We start from the raw sequence: 16,255 nt of genomic DNA on the forward strand, positions 1-16,255 counted from the left end.
GGTTGTATTAGAATTTCTACTCACATATTGCTCCCTTCCCTCTTTATGTTAGACTTTACTGGGGAAGAAGGTTTTGGCTTCCCACCCCCCCCCCCCCATCCTCCCTCCACATTCATTTGCTGCCAGATTCCCTTTTGCAGCTGCTTTCATGTTGTAGTTGGTTAGCTCAAGTATAAATGTTAAGTGTTTTCAATTCTATATCTCTGCTTAGTGTTAACACCGTAGAAATGATTGTATAAAATAGCAAGATAGATTATTTTTTAAACTCTGATTTTATATGTAAATGTGTTTAATGCCAGAAAAATAAGTCTTTTAATGAATTATCGGGGGTTGCATCTGATTTCTTCTAAGTTAAGGTCCTTAATACATTTGTGCATGCTCACATAGCTTTTTTGTTGTATGCTGAATTCTTTTTGAGCTTTGACTGCAGTGGGAAGTAGGGGGCAACCTTAGTTCAAGCTGTTCACTTAGTATGTCAAGTATAGTCTGCATCTGTTTGTTGCATAGTCTGATGCTGGTGAGAAGGTTTATGTAAATATATTCCCAACACCATGTATCCTAATAGAAACATAGCAGGTGTGTCACTTGGACTTAAGCATGAAGATGGCTTTAAAATTGGTTTCTATTTTTACCAGTTATACAGGAACTGTTTTACAGATACAGCTGCTCAAGTGCGCTTTTGGATGGCAATACAGTTTCATGTACTGGCCATATCGGGACAAAAAACGGCCATGGAAAAAAAAGCCGTGTAGCATTTGATAATGTCAGCATCTGTTATCCCTGTCAGTCACACAGTTGAAATGTTTGAGTTACAACTGTGTCAGCAGATGCCCAAAGTTCAACGTGTGCTCGGTTAAAATTGAACAGCTGATCTAAGTGATGGCTGTGACATTTTAGAGTGACTGGATATGTATTCTTAGAGATATGCTAACATGAACTAGCAGGAAGCAATGTCAACATATAATTTTAACTTTTGTATCATACTGAACTGTCATTTTGTTTCGGAATAGCATTGCAATGTTATACAAAGAAGACAAGAAAACACAACATAATGAATTGCTACCAAAACCCTTTCAGAATAATTTAAACTGTTAAAAAGTTGGTCTTGTTACATAGTGGAAGCCTGATCAGTTAGTCATGAGGACAGCAGCCCTTCAGGAAAAGGAATAAGCACGTAGCAATCAACTCCTCTGTAAAGCTGTTGCTAATGCAAAATTGTTTCTGTGAGCGTGATCAAGTTCGGTAGCATTGCTCCATTTAGAAAAGCTACTACCTACAACTTGATTTGTTTTCCACTATTAACCAGGTTTTAATTTACATGTTAAGACACTGTACTTCTCATGCCAAAATATCTGCTCATAAGAGAAATAGCCTTAAAGCAAATACTATTTTACTTAAAATGGTTCTGATAGATAATGTTTATGCTTGTATATATGTTATTCTGTAGTTTCAGGTAATAAAAATAGCAGGCTATGTATAGTATCAGTTTTCTGAGGGTATTTAAAAATAAGATTCTCCATCTGAAAGTCATGCCTTGCCTTTTCTTATTTTTCCTGTTATGTGTTTTTTTTCCTCTCACGTATTTTAGTAAGCACAATCTTTTAATCTGGGCCAAATGTGCCTACTTATCCTGGACATATCCTATTTAATAATTGCTTTTAGAAGGCTGCTGTCATGAACAGGAATAGTTGGATTGATGAGCCAGGGGGTCTTTCCTCTTATTTTTCCTTGTTCCTGAATCTGATATTGAGTGTCTTTATTTAGGGATGATACATGCTGGTATATTTCAATTACTACAACTTCTAGAACTTGAAACTGTTGCAGGACTATTTCTCATTTAGTTCTTACAATATTCTGGACACTACAAAGTAATATTTTCATGGCCAAGTTTCTTAAATTTGGATTGAAAATAAATTCAGCTTATTTGAAAATAGTTTTTAACGTAACTTACCTTTTAGGTTGTAGTTGTCATTTGTGTTTTCATTTAGGAATCTGTCAATAGCTTTAATCTGCTGACTAGCAACTGCGGCCTAGAAATCTCTGTATTGTCACTTTCTGTGCATAAACCTGACACTGCACTTTGTAGTGAAGAGCTCAGTGAGCATAGTAAGTGCTGATTTGGAGAAAATTCTAAGGCTCATATTAAATTGCAGAAGTTACCCTACTCAATTATTTTGGCTATCCTTTTCTTTAAATCACAGTCTTAATTTCTTTGTTGTTTCTACTTGTGTTAGTTGCAACCTCTATATTAAATATTCTATAGTATATGTAAATTTACCATCTTAAGAATGCAAAACTGGCTGTGATTAATAGAACAATGGCTTGTGTTTTAATGAGATATATTTTGATAACCAGGCTTTTAAAGTTAGTTTAGGATCTATTAAATGAGGAGTACTAGTAATGATAAATTTTGCAGCTATGCTGCAGTTTTAATCAGTGCATTTCAAGGTTTTATTTCCAGCCTTGTTTTTGAATTCTTTATTTACAGCTAATGGTCTGCTTATCAGCTGTTAACAATTCTTCCTACCCACTTTTGTAGTCACTTAATTTGATGTTTTGTGATTTGTTACTAACAAGTATGAGTTATTTTGGCAATACCACCTGACCCTTAGCAAGCTAATTTGTCACATGAATGTCATTTAAACAAGAGGGAAACCTGTTTCTTCCAACAGCTGTTTAGTTTCCTCTTACTGGTCGTTCCGTGCCTGCCAAAAATACATACTTCTTTACATTCCATAGCATTGTATGTTCATATGGGTACATAAAGAAGTATGTACTCTGAGCAGGCACACACAGAGTTGCTCAACTACCTGTCAGATGAACCTGAGAAGTATTTTGCTGCTTCCTGTTGGCTGTTGTTAGGTAAAACCCAGCCTGGCAATTCTTTGGTAGAACAATATTATGACTAACTTTTGTTAGAAAATAAACTTAGTATTCTGACTGAACTTTACAATGCAATTTACCTGCACAGTGGCTTAAAGCCGGTTTTAGTTCATTGTTCAGGGATGGCATGGACATGAGAAGTGCTTTTCCAGATTTTTGCAGCCTCTTGCTGTTCATTCTGAGTGATCAAGTCTGAGTGGAGAGTTGAATTGCTGGTAGCTCTGAACATGTTTTCTTGGGATTCATAGTTGTATTCCACTGTGAAAACTTGAGCTTCCTCACAGGTCTTCTAGCAGATTTCCATGCTGGTGTACAGTTTGCTTCTAGTGTCCTGAAGGGAAGTACAGATTTGTCTAATATGTCAGTTATAAACTTTATTTTCCTACCCTCTCCAGTCCCATTTCCATGCTTTTGGCATCCTATCCAGTATTCTGCAAACTCTTCTCAGGTTTATACTTATTTCTGCTGCAGCTCAGAGTGATTTAAAGTAGAAAACAGCAGATGCCACCAGTGATCCTGCTTATCGTAAAGATGATGACATTGAATTAAGAAAACAACCTCTGACTGCTGTGACATGATCTGGATTTTTAGGCCGAAGGTCACATAGAAAGCTAATAACTATTCAATACTTCTGCAAGCAGCTTTTCTCACTTTTTAAAATTGGCACTCACCTGCTTCAGTCAAAATTTTGTCCACACTTGAAATAGTTACGATAACTAAAAAAACCCCACCACAAACCCTCAAAGAAACAAACCCCAAGCTTAACACTGTTTCATAAGATTCTGTGTGTCTTAGTTTGGAATGGTAGTTAAATTATTTGATGTGCAGTATGGGTTTGACTTCTAAGGGCTGTCAGATGCAGCTTGTGGTTCCTTAATTTGTATTTCAGAAGTTGATTTGGGTTACAGTAAAAAGTAAGCTTTGTCTTTGCAGCATTAGAAGGTAAATTTGAAATAAGCTTAACAATTAGTATATGTAATTGTCGTAAGGAAAGCTGAGAGCAGAGGAAGTAAGAATTTCTGCAGCTCATGACAAAAACCTAGTGCAGCTGATAAAGAGCAAATCAGAGTGTAGCAGTAGCTAGCACAGTACTACAAGGAGAAACAGCAATGCAGCATTAGAATCACAGCAGTCACATTCTAGTTTTTAAGTAGGCTGTTTTCATGTACACCTGAGATAAAGCACCTTGAAAATTTTGCTTAGACCTACTTGAGAACTCAGCACTGCAGTACCACAGTGTGTATTAGATTTTCTTTTTAAAGTTGGTCTCTTTTTTATATATATATATATTATTTTTTTGTAGTTTTGCATAGGAAGATAAGACGGTATTTCCCTGAAATGAACAGCCACTTCATGGCAATACAATTTTTGAGTTTATCTTCCTTTAAAAGAATTCTGCCTACCAAGCAAGTTGGGTTTTTTTGCTATGAAATTTGGACTAATGTTGTTTTCTTTCAACCTGCTCTTTACACTACAAATGCTTGATACTTTAACACACTCAAAATTAAACTGTTCCCAGAGTAGAGGGATTAATATAACAATAAAAAAGACATTCTACTAAATAAGATATACATGCAGAAAGTCATAGGCATCCCTTAAACGTGCAGAATAATGCAGGTCTCCTGATGTTCTATTACCTGTAAGCTTAGTATCATGCAGCATTTGCAGTTGGAAGAGAGGTAATGACCTAGAGACACATCAGCAGCAGCCATCTCATCCTGAGTGCTCTCTCATTCTATTCGCTGAATCAGCTCTTCATTACATGGGAGGGGGAAGCAAGGGGGGGTGAATGTCGGTGCATACAATACCTCACCACCTTGAATAGATAAAACTTAAAAGAAAAAAAAAAACCAAACAACAACAAAACAGAGGCATGAAGACGGGTGCATAATTGGCACCTGCTGCCTTTCTTGGAATGCTGAAATATGGATGGTGTTGTATAGAAATTATACCTTATGTCTGCTGGACTGAGAGTTAAGACTCCACAGGAAGGTGAACTTAGCCCACTGCCAGATGAAAATAATCACAGGCAAAAAGAAAAATGAAAACCCAACAACACCAACAAAAAAAACAAAACCAAGCCCCCAAAAGTTGGAGTTGCTTCCAAAAAAAAAAAAAAAAGGCACACGGAAAAAAGCGATCGTCTCCCCCCTCCCCCGGCAAATATTGGTTTCTTCTAGTTCCTTAGATATTGCACTGCATCGTTTCTTGCTTGAGGTTATGTTTCCAGGCTTAACTGTAGGCAGGTCTGTGTTGAAGCTACTTTCCATCTTCAAAGGTCAAGTCTGCTAGCGAGGTCAGGGCTCCTGCACGCACCCTACAGAAGGCACTAACCGTATTTCCCACTTAGAGGGCACGAGCAAAACTGTTACGGCTTTATAGGCAGCTAAGCATTTGAAACATGCACTCCCAGGCAAACAGGCTCTCTTGTGCCTCTCTCTTCCCTGACCATATTTAGTCAACCATTGCAAAAAATAGTCTCTCAGCTGTCGATTGTCGATCCGGCAGCAAAGGGAGCCTCTATCCAGCTCTCTGCCTATTGATTGTGCAGCCTGCACTTCCACCGCCGCTTAGCCATTTGTCCCCAGGTTTTTTTAGCACTGCCAAATAAAGCGCTCTCTCGTGTTTCCAGTTAGATTTCCCAGGTTTTCACTGAGCTTGCGCTGCTACTAGTAAACCCTGGTGAGGTTGTCACTATACTTAGAAATGTTGAGGGGGGGAGAGGAGAGAGAGAGAGAGAGAAAGAGAGAGGAGGAGGAAAAAAAAAAGGAAGGCAGCCCTGCTAGTAGCAAGGCAAGGACTTCACACAGATAGAGAACAAAAAATATCCTGCGCTGCCAGGGCAGGTTGTGTAACCTGGTTTCTTGATCAGTGAAAAATGCCATTAGAAACAACGTGCCGATCAGCCTGAGGTCTAAGTGGCCTTGTTCTACATCTCGTTTTAAGTTTTCAACTTAAAAATACTGTTATTTTGTAAATAAGAAGTCAGTGCTGATTTGTCGTTTTATAAATAAGAAATTGGTGCTGATCTGTGGCCCCACATTTAAATATTCCAATGGAGTTAGAAATAATTTGGAAAACCTTTAATTGGTACATCAATGTAATTGCATATTATTATGTTTAATTATTGCGGTGTTTTGTTTATAATGCTTAGCCATGAAGTTACTTCTTAAAAATGGAATACACCTGAAAATTAGGTGCTACTGTTCTTTGAAAGAAGTTGGATGTTTTAGAAAAGAATAAAAATCAAATGAACAGCTCGGTCCATTCATCTGACTTTCATGTGTACAGAATTGGCCTATAACAACACATTTGAAATATGAAAAGAAGGATGTTCATATTCATATACAGTGTTTCCTTCAGAAAAGAATACTGAAATTGAGCCACAGAAATACAATAGGCAGGAACCCAAATACTTCAAGACTTTCCTTGTATTTTTCCAGACAAAATTTCTTATATTGGTCAGGATCAAGAGGAATGAAAAAGATTGAAGTATCTCAGTCTAATCATGTCATCTCAATAAATATCGATGTAGTTAGTAGTTACTAATACACTAAATATTCTACTCTACTTCAGTATTGTAGGGTAGAGAGTGGAGTCCTGGATGTACCACTGTCTTGGATTTATACTTTCCTTCCTTCCTCTTTTGTGTTGACTTTGTCCTGTGTGTAGTAGCTGATTACCCCTGACGTATGTGGCAGTATAGCTTGCTGGCAGAAGTCATGGTTTTTTTTACTTTCTTCAATTTCATAATCATACATAGAAGACAAAATTGTTGTGTAAGACCTAGGCTAATACAGAATATATTTCTGGGAATTCCATGTAAATGTATATGCCTCATTATTTATTTAGCTTCATGCATATTGGAATTGACTTTTCAAATGCCAAGAGATACTTTCAAATCTGAGAGTCAAAAAGAAACAAACGGCCAGCCTGCTTAAACTTGTTCTGAGCTATCCTCACATATAAAATATTAAAGTCTAATTTCAAGATACAGTGTGCTCTGCAATACTAGCCTACAGTATTAATCTGTTCTTTGTTACTTGTTCCTGAAGGATATACTTCCTTCTTCATTCTTAAAGTGTTAACTCCCTGTACTGCACAGCGAGTGTGGAGTGATCCAGATCAGGGAACTGATTTGGCTTGAAGTTGTGTGCTGACGTGCACTTCAGATCATATCGTTGCCAAAAATAGCACTGTCCTGCTCCTGTGTTACTTCTTGCACTATGTTGGTACAAATATTTCTCTGACTTCGTAGTGAGCAGGCTCAAAGTACTATTCTCTGGGGCTGCTGTGAAAATAATCCAACACTAAGGGGTGACACTGTAGATGCTGTGTTGGGATCACTTTTCTTTTGGGGAAGAGGGGAGAGGATAGGAGAGTGATTGGTTGAGCAGAGGTGATAGTAGTCTTGATTCTATGGTGCTGTAAAATACATGTCAGGCTATGTAGCCTTAACTTTGCAATGGAAGCTGTTGCTAAATCTGATCTGTTCCTTCAACTGCTTGAGGATGTAACAGGAAACAGGTGTTTAGCTGAGCCAGGGGTGGGAATAAGCATGTGGTGGTGGGGTTAGTGCAGAATGGGGAATACTTCAAGCCAGGGCTGCTGTTAAATATCTTATATTTAGAAACCATGTCCCACTGAGACAGTGGAAAGCTGACCTGAGGGAGGAGAAGGAGTAGGGAGTCAGGGGAGTAGAGAAACTTGTAGTAGGAAGTGCACTGAATCATTACAATCCCTGGAGATATGATTCCTGATAAGTTTATGCTGATCTAAGACTTTGTGTCTGGAAAGGGCAGTCTGCCCTCCCTGCAACTCTAGCTCCATCATTTCCATATAACTATCGCTTCTAGTGATCATAAAGTCTCAGGGTAAACTGGATTATCTCATTGATCTGTCTGAAAGCAAAGTTGGCAAATCAAGAATCTGGCAGGTTGCTTCACTCAGTAGACAGTGATGTGTCTGTAGAGGCAACATAATGCAGGAACTGGAGTGCAGGAACAACGTAATGCAGGAATTTGAGTGCAGGGAAAAGTGGGATTGTGTCTTTCGGGAGCAACTGAAGTTAAATGTGCTCATGCCAATCATGAAGTAGATCCTCTATTTTTTTTTTTTATGCTTAAGTATCTGTTCTTAAAAAAACAACAACAACAACAACAAAACACCACAAAACCAAGCAAACACCACCCCACCACCCCAAAAAACCAAATCAACCACACAAAAGTCCAAACAAAAATCAGCAAAACCCCAAAAGGCCATAGAAACAAAACCACCCTACCATCATCCCACAAACCCTCAGCCTTCTGCGTTTAACTACTCTGTAGTCAAATTGCAGTTAGCAGAGAAGGATGGATCAGGTAATGCTCAGTATTGAATCTTTTTTTACACAATGAGGTGCTAGTTTCATCTTGCTTGCAAGTACTTTTATCTTTAAGATTTTTCTAGTAACTACATTATTGTATGTGGCATTCTCAGGTAATGCTGATGAGAGTCTGTAAAAATCCTGTGAGTAAAATACTGCATAAGTAAAGAGACTCTGTATGTAGGTTCATAATGAATAATATACCATATTAAAACTTTTGGTCATAACATTTGGTATGTCTAATGTTAACTGGTGTTGAAACAATTGCTCTATGTGGCTAAAAATGGATTAGTCATTGTTCAGATCTGTGATGTATTTTATTTCATGTTGCAGACAAATGCTGTTGAATTTTCATTCTGCTACAATTTATAATTTAAATACATTATTTATATATGTTAAGCTGTGTGAAAACCTGATTTTTTAATTTTTTTTTTAAGAAAAATATTTGTGTGACAAGGTCAAATTAAAGGTGCGTGCAGCAGCAGCATTTGTGTCATTCTACGTCTCAAATGAACTGCAACATAGTGTAAGTGGGTGTTCCTTCTACCAAATCATTTATAACTACTAGAGCCTGGACTGTCATTTTATGGGGGTGAATTATGTAAGTTATGGTGGACTTTGTAAGTCAGTGGTACCACCAACAGCTGGGTCTGGGAATGCAATGGATATCTTGATCTCAGCACCCTATATCCACCGTGCTTTTTTGTTACCCTTTTCACTGAGCAGGTATTTAGCTCCTGTGAAAGAAGAACTGTCTTCCTCACCTGCTTCAAAACCTTACAGGCAGCTTCCTCAGAAATTGCACTGCTGTTTTTCTTGTTGTCACATCTAGAAAATGTCAGAACTTGGAAAAGATGATCCAACTCAGAAAGGCTCGAAGCCTTATCAGCTTCCTGCTAGCCTGAGAATACTGCAGACCAACAAATGCCAAAGCCTGCCTGTTACAATTTATTTTTTTTCATTAGTAGTGCTTTAGTAATAACCTTTAAATTAGCATAGTGGTGATGTTAATTTATCAATAATATTTGCATCCGCTCAGCCGTGTAATCTGTAACACTTGATACATCAGAGATGATAGTCTGAAGAGTGTTCTTCAGCTGATTGCATGGTCAGGGCTACCATTAGACCTGATTTCTTGATCTTTTTCAGTACAGTTACAGTGAAAGTCTGTGGTCTGGTTTAATGTATACAAGATGAAACCAAGTTTTCATGACCACATCTGTGTTGCCGTCCTGAAAATGGAGTGGTACAATGTGGCAGCTTCTTTAATACTTTGTGTGGAAAAGTGAATCAGGAATTACTGTGTAATTGGCATGCAACATTAATTCACTAATATCGCTCCATACGATACAATGTATTCCTGTTCCAGTGAGCACTATTCTGAATGGTAGCCACTCAGCTGTCAAAATTTTGGCAGCAGCTCTAGAAAATCCTGCAAAATAGAATAGCTGTACGAAGGAAGGCTGCAGTGTGAAGGAACAGGATTTTGTGCACTGAAAGAAACTACCTCTCAGCTGCTGAGGAGGAAGATGCAGCACTGAGCATCATAGAAGTATTTGTCATTTGTAGCATATTAATATCTTGCAGAATTTTAAGTTGTTATGTCTGTGGAACCATCCTTCATCCTGCTCTCCAGTAAATTAGTGCAGTCTGGAAGAGAGAGACGTAGTCTCCACTTGGATAGGCAGAAGGAACTGAGGGGTAGCTACTGGCCGTCTGCTTCACTGGGAGAAGGTAAAAATCTATTACACATAGCAGCTGTTTGTTTCTTTTGTTCGTCCTTCCATGGTTTTTTTTTCAGTATGGCCAATGCATTCTAAAAGCATCCAGAAATGTTGCAGGCATCTCATTTATGTGAAAGCAAGATGTACCCAGATATCTTACAGTTGAACTTCAGGTGAAAACTTTCCTGGTATTTAACAGCAAACTAAGTAGGAAAATAAATGAAAGAGGATCTAGTAAGGCTAGAGCTCTTGCAAATATTAGGATTAGTGATTTTTTCATAGCATACAAAATACTGAGTCAGTTGATTTCCTGCAAAGATGAGAGGTGTTGAAGAAATGGCAGCAATTATGTTTCTCAAGTATATTTGCTTCTCAATGCATCTGTTAAAGTGTGTGAATGTACTTTAAATTTTACTTTATTTATCTGTGATGTTGGCGGTTTCCTTATTTCCTTACTGAAGAAAAGAATGTAAAATATCATCTGAGTTGGTTAGGACAGTTCCTTGTTTAGTGACTAGAGCTATAATTAGAGATTTGAGTGTTGGTACCTTCCCATAGCATTCCCCAATTTATACTTGAAGTTGTAAAAAATATTTCTTGTGCCTGGCTTTTTCTTGTAGGTTATTGTAGCTCCATATTTTACTGGATGCTCACAGTGGTCATATTGCTTATGCCAGTCATGAATTTTCAGGTGATTTTTGTTGTGCTTTTTAGATGATCAACAGTAGATATTACAGAGCTTCATGGAGTCTTTAGAAGCACTGAGTTTGGCGGGTGAAGAGCTTTCATTGCATGATACCCTGTGGGAAGCCACTGTAGGAAGTAGACTGGCTTGTGCTTCTGGTAGTATGTTATCCTCTTTATCAGCCAGTTTTCTGAAGAGCTGATGGTGGTTTGCCCAGGTACGGTCCAGATACGTTGTGAACCACAGTGTTCCAGACTTGCTCCCTCTCTAAGACAGCTAGAAACAGGTCTGATGTAAACCTGATATGTACCTATATCTGGAGTTTGAAAATACATCATTTGATTACAAAATATTATATTTATCAATAAAGCTAATATTTGTTTATTTTGCTATATTTCACAAAGCTTTGGTAACTTTGTGTTTTACTAAGTTATATCCTATTTTGGAAACTCCTGCATAAATGAATCTTTCAAAAAATTAATGTTCTGGTCATCCCCAGCTCTCCCCACCAAGTATTTTAGTCTTTTTTTCCTAGCATGTGACAGAGCTGTAGAAGGTGTTATGAATAGAAGCTGAGCAATGTCACACAATGAGCAATATACAATCTGTTAAGTGTTGTTGTATTTTGCTATGTTACAAGTGATTTGGACTGTGAAGAAGTGAGAAGCTTAGTCCTGCCAGGAAAACACAAAATCCTAAGAGGTTGAGAATTGTTTCTTATTTGCTTACCTCAGGAAAACCGATTAGATGGAGTCTAAAAGGACTGAGAGAAGGCACAGAGAGCAAAATGCATTCAGTTCCTGGCCAAGTACTTATGTCCACTCTGTGAGAGATAAACCTCCAGAGCAGCCTGGCTGTGAATGCTCCATGTAACAGTTGGTCATGGGTCTCCAGTGGGTCTGTGTGATCCTGTGGCCTGAAGATGCAGTTGCTTAGTTGTGGTTCCTTCAGACACTCTGAATCAGGGGAGAAAGGCAACAGTTATACTGCAGTTGTCAGGATGGTGTATTAAGTGTAAAACTGAGGATTTACATTGCATTCTGAGTGCAATAGCAGGAGAACAAAGAGGTCAGGGTCTGTTAGGATAGCGTCCAAGCAGTGTGGGAAGGAGTGCATTTTCTTACTGGTACTTCATGGACTGCTCTCCCTCATGGACTCTGGCTTCTCTTTTTCAGGAGGGCTGATTGGAGTGAGTTATCCCCCAAATCACAGTTTTTTGTTTGTTTTATAGGAAACTTGTTGGCTTACTCTAAAAGATCATTTAGAAGTGAATAGAACTTATGCAGTGTGGATGTTCAAGGTAACAAATTACTGGAATGACTTAGGAGCTCAGTTATTACTTGAGAGTGCAGTCATCTTACTGAAGTCTTTTGAGAATAGTTTTAAGAAAGAGCTGAGATGCTTATTTAAGGATGGCATTTCTGAGGCTTATTGAGATCCCATGTTTTCAGTATCAGCTCTCTAATGAAGAACTGTTTAATTCAATAATAGTATCTGCCTTGCAGTGCATTCTGTGACTGAGTGGTTCCACTTGCATTAGCTAGGATTAGATGGATTTCTGAATTTTGTGAAGATGCTCTGTTTCTCCTCTAAATTAACATGTTGCTTCAACAATAGGGAAGGATAAATGGCAGAAGAGGCTTCCCGGCACAAGACTGTAGCAGTTTCTGGTTTTCTGTTTGTCTTTGAGGAACTGTCATAAGGGGGCTGCATGTGCTGTTTATAAAGATAATTTAATAAGGGAATTAAGTTTGGTTACTTACCTATTCCAAAATACGTGTGTACTTAAGAAAAGTGTGTTTCTAAGAGAACACAAGATTGAGCCATTTGTTTATCTCATACTGTGTTGTTAATACCCTTAACACTGCAGTCTTTGGACTTCATGGATTTTAGTCTGTTTTAATACTCTAGTAAGTAAGTTGCTTTTTCCAATCCTTGAATTTGAGGTTTAAGATAATAAATCCCCTTCCTTTGGTAGGCATCTTGGTAAGTACGTACAGAAGTGTGGTGAAGTAATAAACACTGCCGTGGTATATTACAGTCAGCCACTATCTGTTATGAAAATATTCCACTAATACTTGCTTTACAGATTCAGCATTTATTTTGTTTGTGTCTAAGAGGTCTTAGTCCACTTTTATTTCAGAAATTGAAAATCTTAACTGTTAAAGCCTATGTCAGCAGTTTATAAAGTGATGATTTTTAAAAAATCTAATGTAGTAGAACTTGTCCATTAAATAGAGGATGCTATGAGGATTTTGAGGGAGAACAATTCTGTCATCTGTGTTGCAGAATTTTTGTGGGTTTTTTTTTAAGGTAATCTTTACTGTCAGATAACATTCTTCTGGGGAAAAAAAATCTGATTCATACACTCTGTGTGTTGTATGGTTTGTCTGTATGCTTTAAGTCGAAGGAACTGAACATGAAATTACTATGCTTTGGAACTGTCGGTATAGCTTTTCACCCATGCTCTCTTTTTGAAAAAATACTAACATTTTAGTTACTACTACTTTGTAGTTCTGAGAATTAATATGAATTTATTGTTGTCCTGTTCTCGTTCAGCAAATAAATAATGGATGCATTTAGTCGATCTCTGCATGTTTTATTTCAGTGCAATGCGTGTATTGTTGTCTAAGTTACCACGACCATGGATTGTTGATGAGAAAAAAGATGATGGTTACACTGCGTTGCATCTGGCAGCTCTCAATAATCATGTGGAAGTGGCTGAACTTTTGGTGCATCAGGTAGGACTCTCTTCTCAGGAGGATTTAAATGTCACATTTCAGTTAACCATCTGATGTGAAAATAGTTTGCTGCAATCGCAATGCAGAAGCAATGGGGCAGGGAAGGACACATGGTCAGCTCTAAAGGTCAAGCTTGCCTTTGAGACCATTACAGTGGCCTAATGGTGCAGAGGACCTGAAGAATTTGATACCAGATCAATAGCTTGATTCAACAGATCAACATCTGTACAGTGAATAATTAAAAGTACTTAATCACTTCTGCTCTCAAAATCTCCAAATTAGGAATCGTATTCAGGGTTGTATTCAATGATCTAATGGACTGCCTTGCCTGTAGATGAATTGCTGGGATGATAATGCTCTAATGCTTTGAATATCTTTCAGGGCAATGCTAACCTGGATATCCAGAATGTTAACCAGCAAACTGCTCTGCACCTTGCTGTTGAGCGACAGCATACACAAATTGTTAGGGTGAGTATCTTACTTGCAATAAGCCATATGGTTAATAGTACTTGACTTGAACTGATAGTAGCTGTTAAGACACGGGTAGCTCATGGACGTTTAAAAAATGATTTAACAACATGTAGCCATTGAATGCTTGTATGATTAATTTTCATCAGCTCAGAAACCTGCCAGCTTGCGCAGAAGGTCAGCCAGCAATGTGAAGGACATTTCAGGAATGCTGAATTTTTGTACATGTTCATTATGGTTTCCTTTACACAGTTGCCAATTCCAACATCTCTCCTTGTTGAGTAAGGGAGAATCCTCTGTTACTTATCTGAGTCTTGTGGTCCTGCAATTGAGGCCTTCAGATAGCGTTTTTGATGCCTCTTGCTGTCTGAGTAATTATTCTTACTTATAGCTTTTGCAAATTGCAGGTAAGTGAAACATCTTTTCACAAGTTTAACTACTTTTCAGTCTTCTGAGAGTGTAACTCCCTGTTCTTAGCTTGGTAGAGCAATAAGCAGTAACAGAAGTACCTTACAAGTGAAAGTAATGCTGTTTGTTTTTTTGCTTGCGCAGTTGCAAAAATTAATACTCCCAACTCAACAAAATTGTGTTAGTGGCACAGGAGGCTGGAGTCTGGCAGAGCTTACCTGTTCTGGCTTGTGTGCTCTGTCCATAAGGGACCTATGTGACTCAGTGTTTGGGTTGCTAGCCTGGGCTGTTAAGGCTCAGGGAGAGTGCTCACTGCTGTAGATGATGTTCCCTATGAGTGAATCCATCAATCTGGCCTTGGCCCTCTGTATAATTGTTTTGAATTTGTTGCTGTAGAGTGATAATCATATTAAAAGCTGTCTCTTATGCAGGCCTGCAGGGCCTATGTCTTCCCTATGCAAACCTGTATCTGTAGTTCTGTTTAGTTATATTTTGCCATAAGGTTTCTCCATCTCTAAGAGCTGATGGGTGTAATCCCATTACAGTGAAATATGTGATATGGCCCTATACCTGGAATTGCTTGCTACCAGAAGAAAGGTTTCCTAGAGTTAGTGTCACTTGCATCCTGCAAGCTATTTGGCAGCTGTATTTGGTGAGCTCTTGTGCCATTCTGAAACCAACGTGGTACCTAGGAATATAGTACTAAGGTAGCAGAGGAGCAATAAGATAGGCATGTAGAAAGACTAGTATATGTATTGGACCAACATGCCTATATCAGAGAATGTTTAAGTGAGTGACCCTGTAGAGTATCCATATTTCAGTGTTGGATTAACTTTGAGAAGTCCTAAAATAACTCATGCAGCCATGCAAAGATCATGTTGGCTCTGTATTTCAGAATTAATTCCTATTGGATACCTTCCAGGGCTGGGTTGTACCCTCAGGCATCTGTGGAATAGTGGTCAAAGGTAGCAGGGTTCTTTTAAAAGCCCTGCTGCCATGACAAGGGGTGGTGGTTGGCTTTTTTTCATTTATTTTTTTCATTTATTTTATTTTACTTTTTTTAAAAAACTGCAGAGGCATTGAATTTCCAAGTAGCCAAGGATTTCCAGGTTGCTCTGAAAAGGGTTCTGTCACAGATTTTCTTCCAGGAGAAACTTTTAAGCAGTAAATAGCTAGTTGCAGACACAATATAGGAATATAGGAAAGAAAATTTGGGCCAGAGTAAGTCCATCTAGAAAGTGTAAGAAGTTGTGGGAAGACTGTTGCAGGTATTAGCTGGTTTCCTTGGTTTCACTTGTACTAGAAAAGGTTAGGAAAAATGGTAAACTGCAGTCAGTTGCAGGCAAGTATTTCCTTTAAAAGTAAGTTCTGAATTCCTTTTAAGCTTTTTTCCTTTTAGCTTTTTGTAAAGTCCAAGATTCTTTGGTTGTTAGGGGCTGAGATCCTTGCAAACACATGGGTTCTGAAGAGGGAGATTCCTCTCCATGTATTTAGGCTATGCCTTTTGTCTCTACTGCTGATCTGAACTTGGCAGAGTAGCAAAAGCTCAAAACTGAAGTTAAAACCTCAGCTGCTATCTACAGGTTTCTGAATAGCAACAGTGAGGGAGTTAGATTTTTAGGGGCAATTGTTACTTGTCAGCAGGTGTGATTTGTTGTGTTTAACAGTGTGTTTAAGAAAGTTCTGGCGCATCGAATTATGGGAGGGCTAGATGCAGAGAGAATGTGAAAAGGAGGGCCCGTGCAGCCTTACACTTGCTTTCATGTTGTGTGACCTGGAACATGTGTCTAAAATTAGCCTTAAAGATGAGTCTTACAGTTCATTACCTTCCCTAGTGTTCTGAGATAGTATTTAATGACACTAGGTTTTATGTCTTGTGCTGAATAAGGGTAAACCTAAGTACACGCTTAACTACTTGCTAATGGGAGGATACTGTAAATTATGTTTAGTGTGGTAGCTTTTTGAGGTGATTGAAACCTAA

At 38.3% G+C, this 16,255-nt stretch overlaps 1 protein-coding gene and 1 long non-coding RNA gene across 7 annotated transcripts in view; one reads left to right on the top strand and one right to left on the bottom strand.

Annotated features, from left to right (window-relative positions):
• Nucleotides 1-16,255, top strand: part of MIB1 (MIB E3 ubiquitin protein ligase 1) — a 71,088-nt gene that overhangs the window by 39,550 nt on the left and 15,283 nt on the right. For all 5 annotated transcript variants that reach the window (XM_061360487.1, XM_061360483.1, XM_061360484.1 and 2 more), the window contains exons 13-14: nucleotides 13,266-13,398; nucleotides 13,780-13,866. In XM_061360487.1, coding sequence (XP_061216471.1) covers nucleotides 13,266-13,398; nucleotides 13,780-13,866 — 220 coding nt within the window. The remainder of the gene's footprint in view (nucleotides 1-13,265; nucleotides 13,399-13,779; nucleotides 13,867-16,255) is intronic.
• LOC133216078 (uncharacterized) lies at nucleotides 2,468-4,868 on the bottom strand. Of its 2 annotated transcripts, XR_009726543.1 has the most exons (3): nucleotides 4,836-4,868; nucleotides 4,521-4,714; nucleotides 2,468-3,214 (listed from the first exon to the last, which is right to left on the bottom strand). It is a non-coding gene; the product is annotated as an uncharacterized LOC133216078 (long non-coding RNA). The 2 variants fall into 2 exon arrangements; XR_009726542.1 differs by having other exon boundaries at nucleotides 4,521-4,853.

The sequence above is a fragment of the Neopsephotus bourkii genome, unplaced genomic scaffold (assembly GCF_033783945.1).
Source record: "Neopsephotus bourkii isolate Nb327-2 ecotype Australia unplaced genomic scaffold, CSIRO-AGI_Nbou_v1 NB_1027, whole genome shotgun sequence".
Lineage (NCBI taxonomy): Eukaryota > Metazoa > Chordata > Aves > Psittaciformes > Psittacidae > Neopsephotus > Neopsephotus bourkii.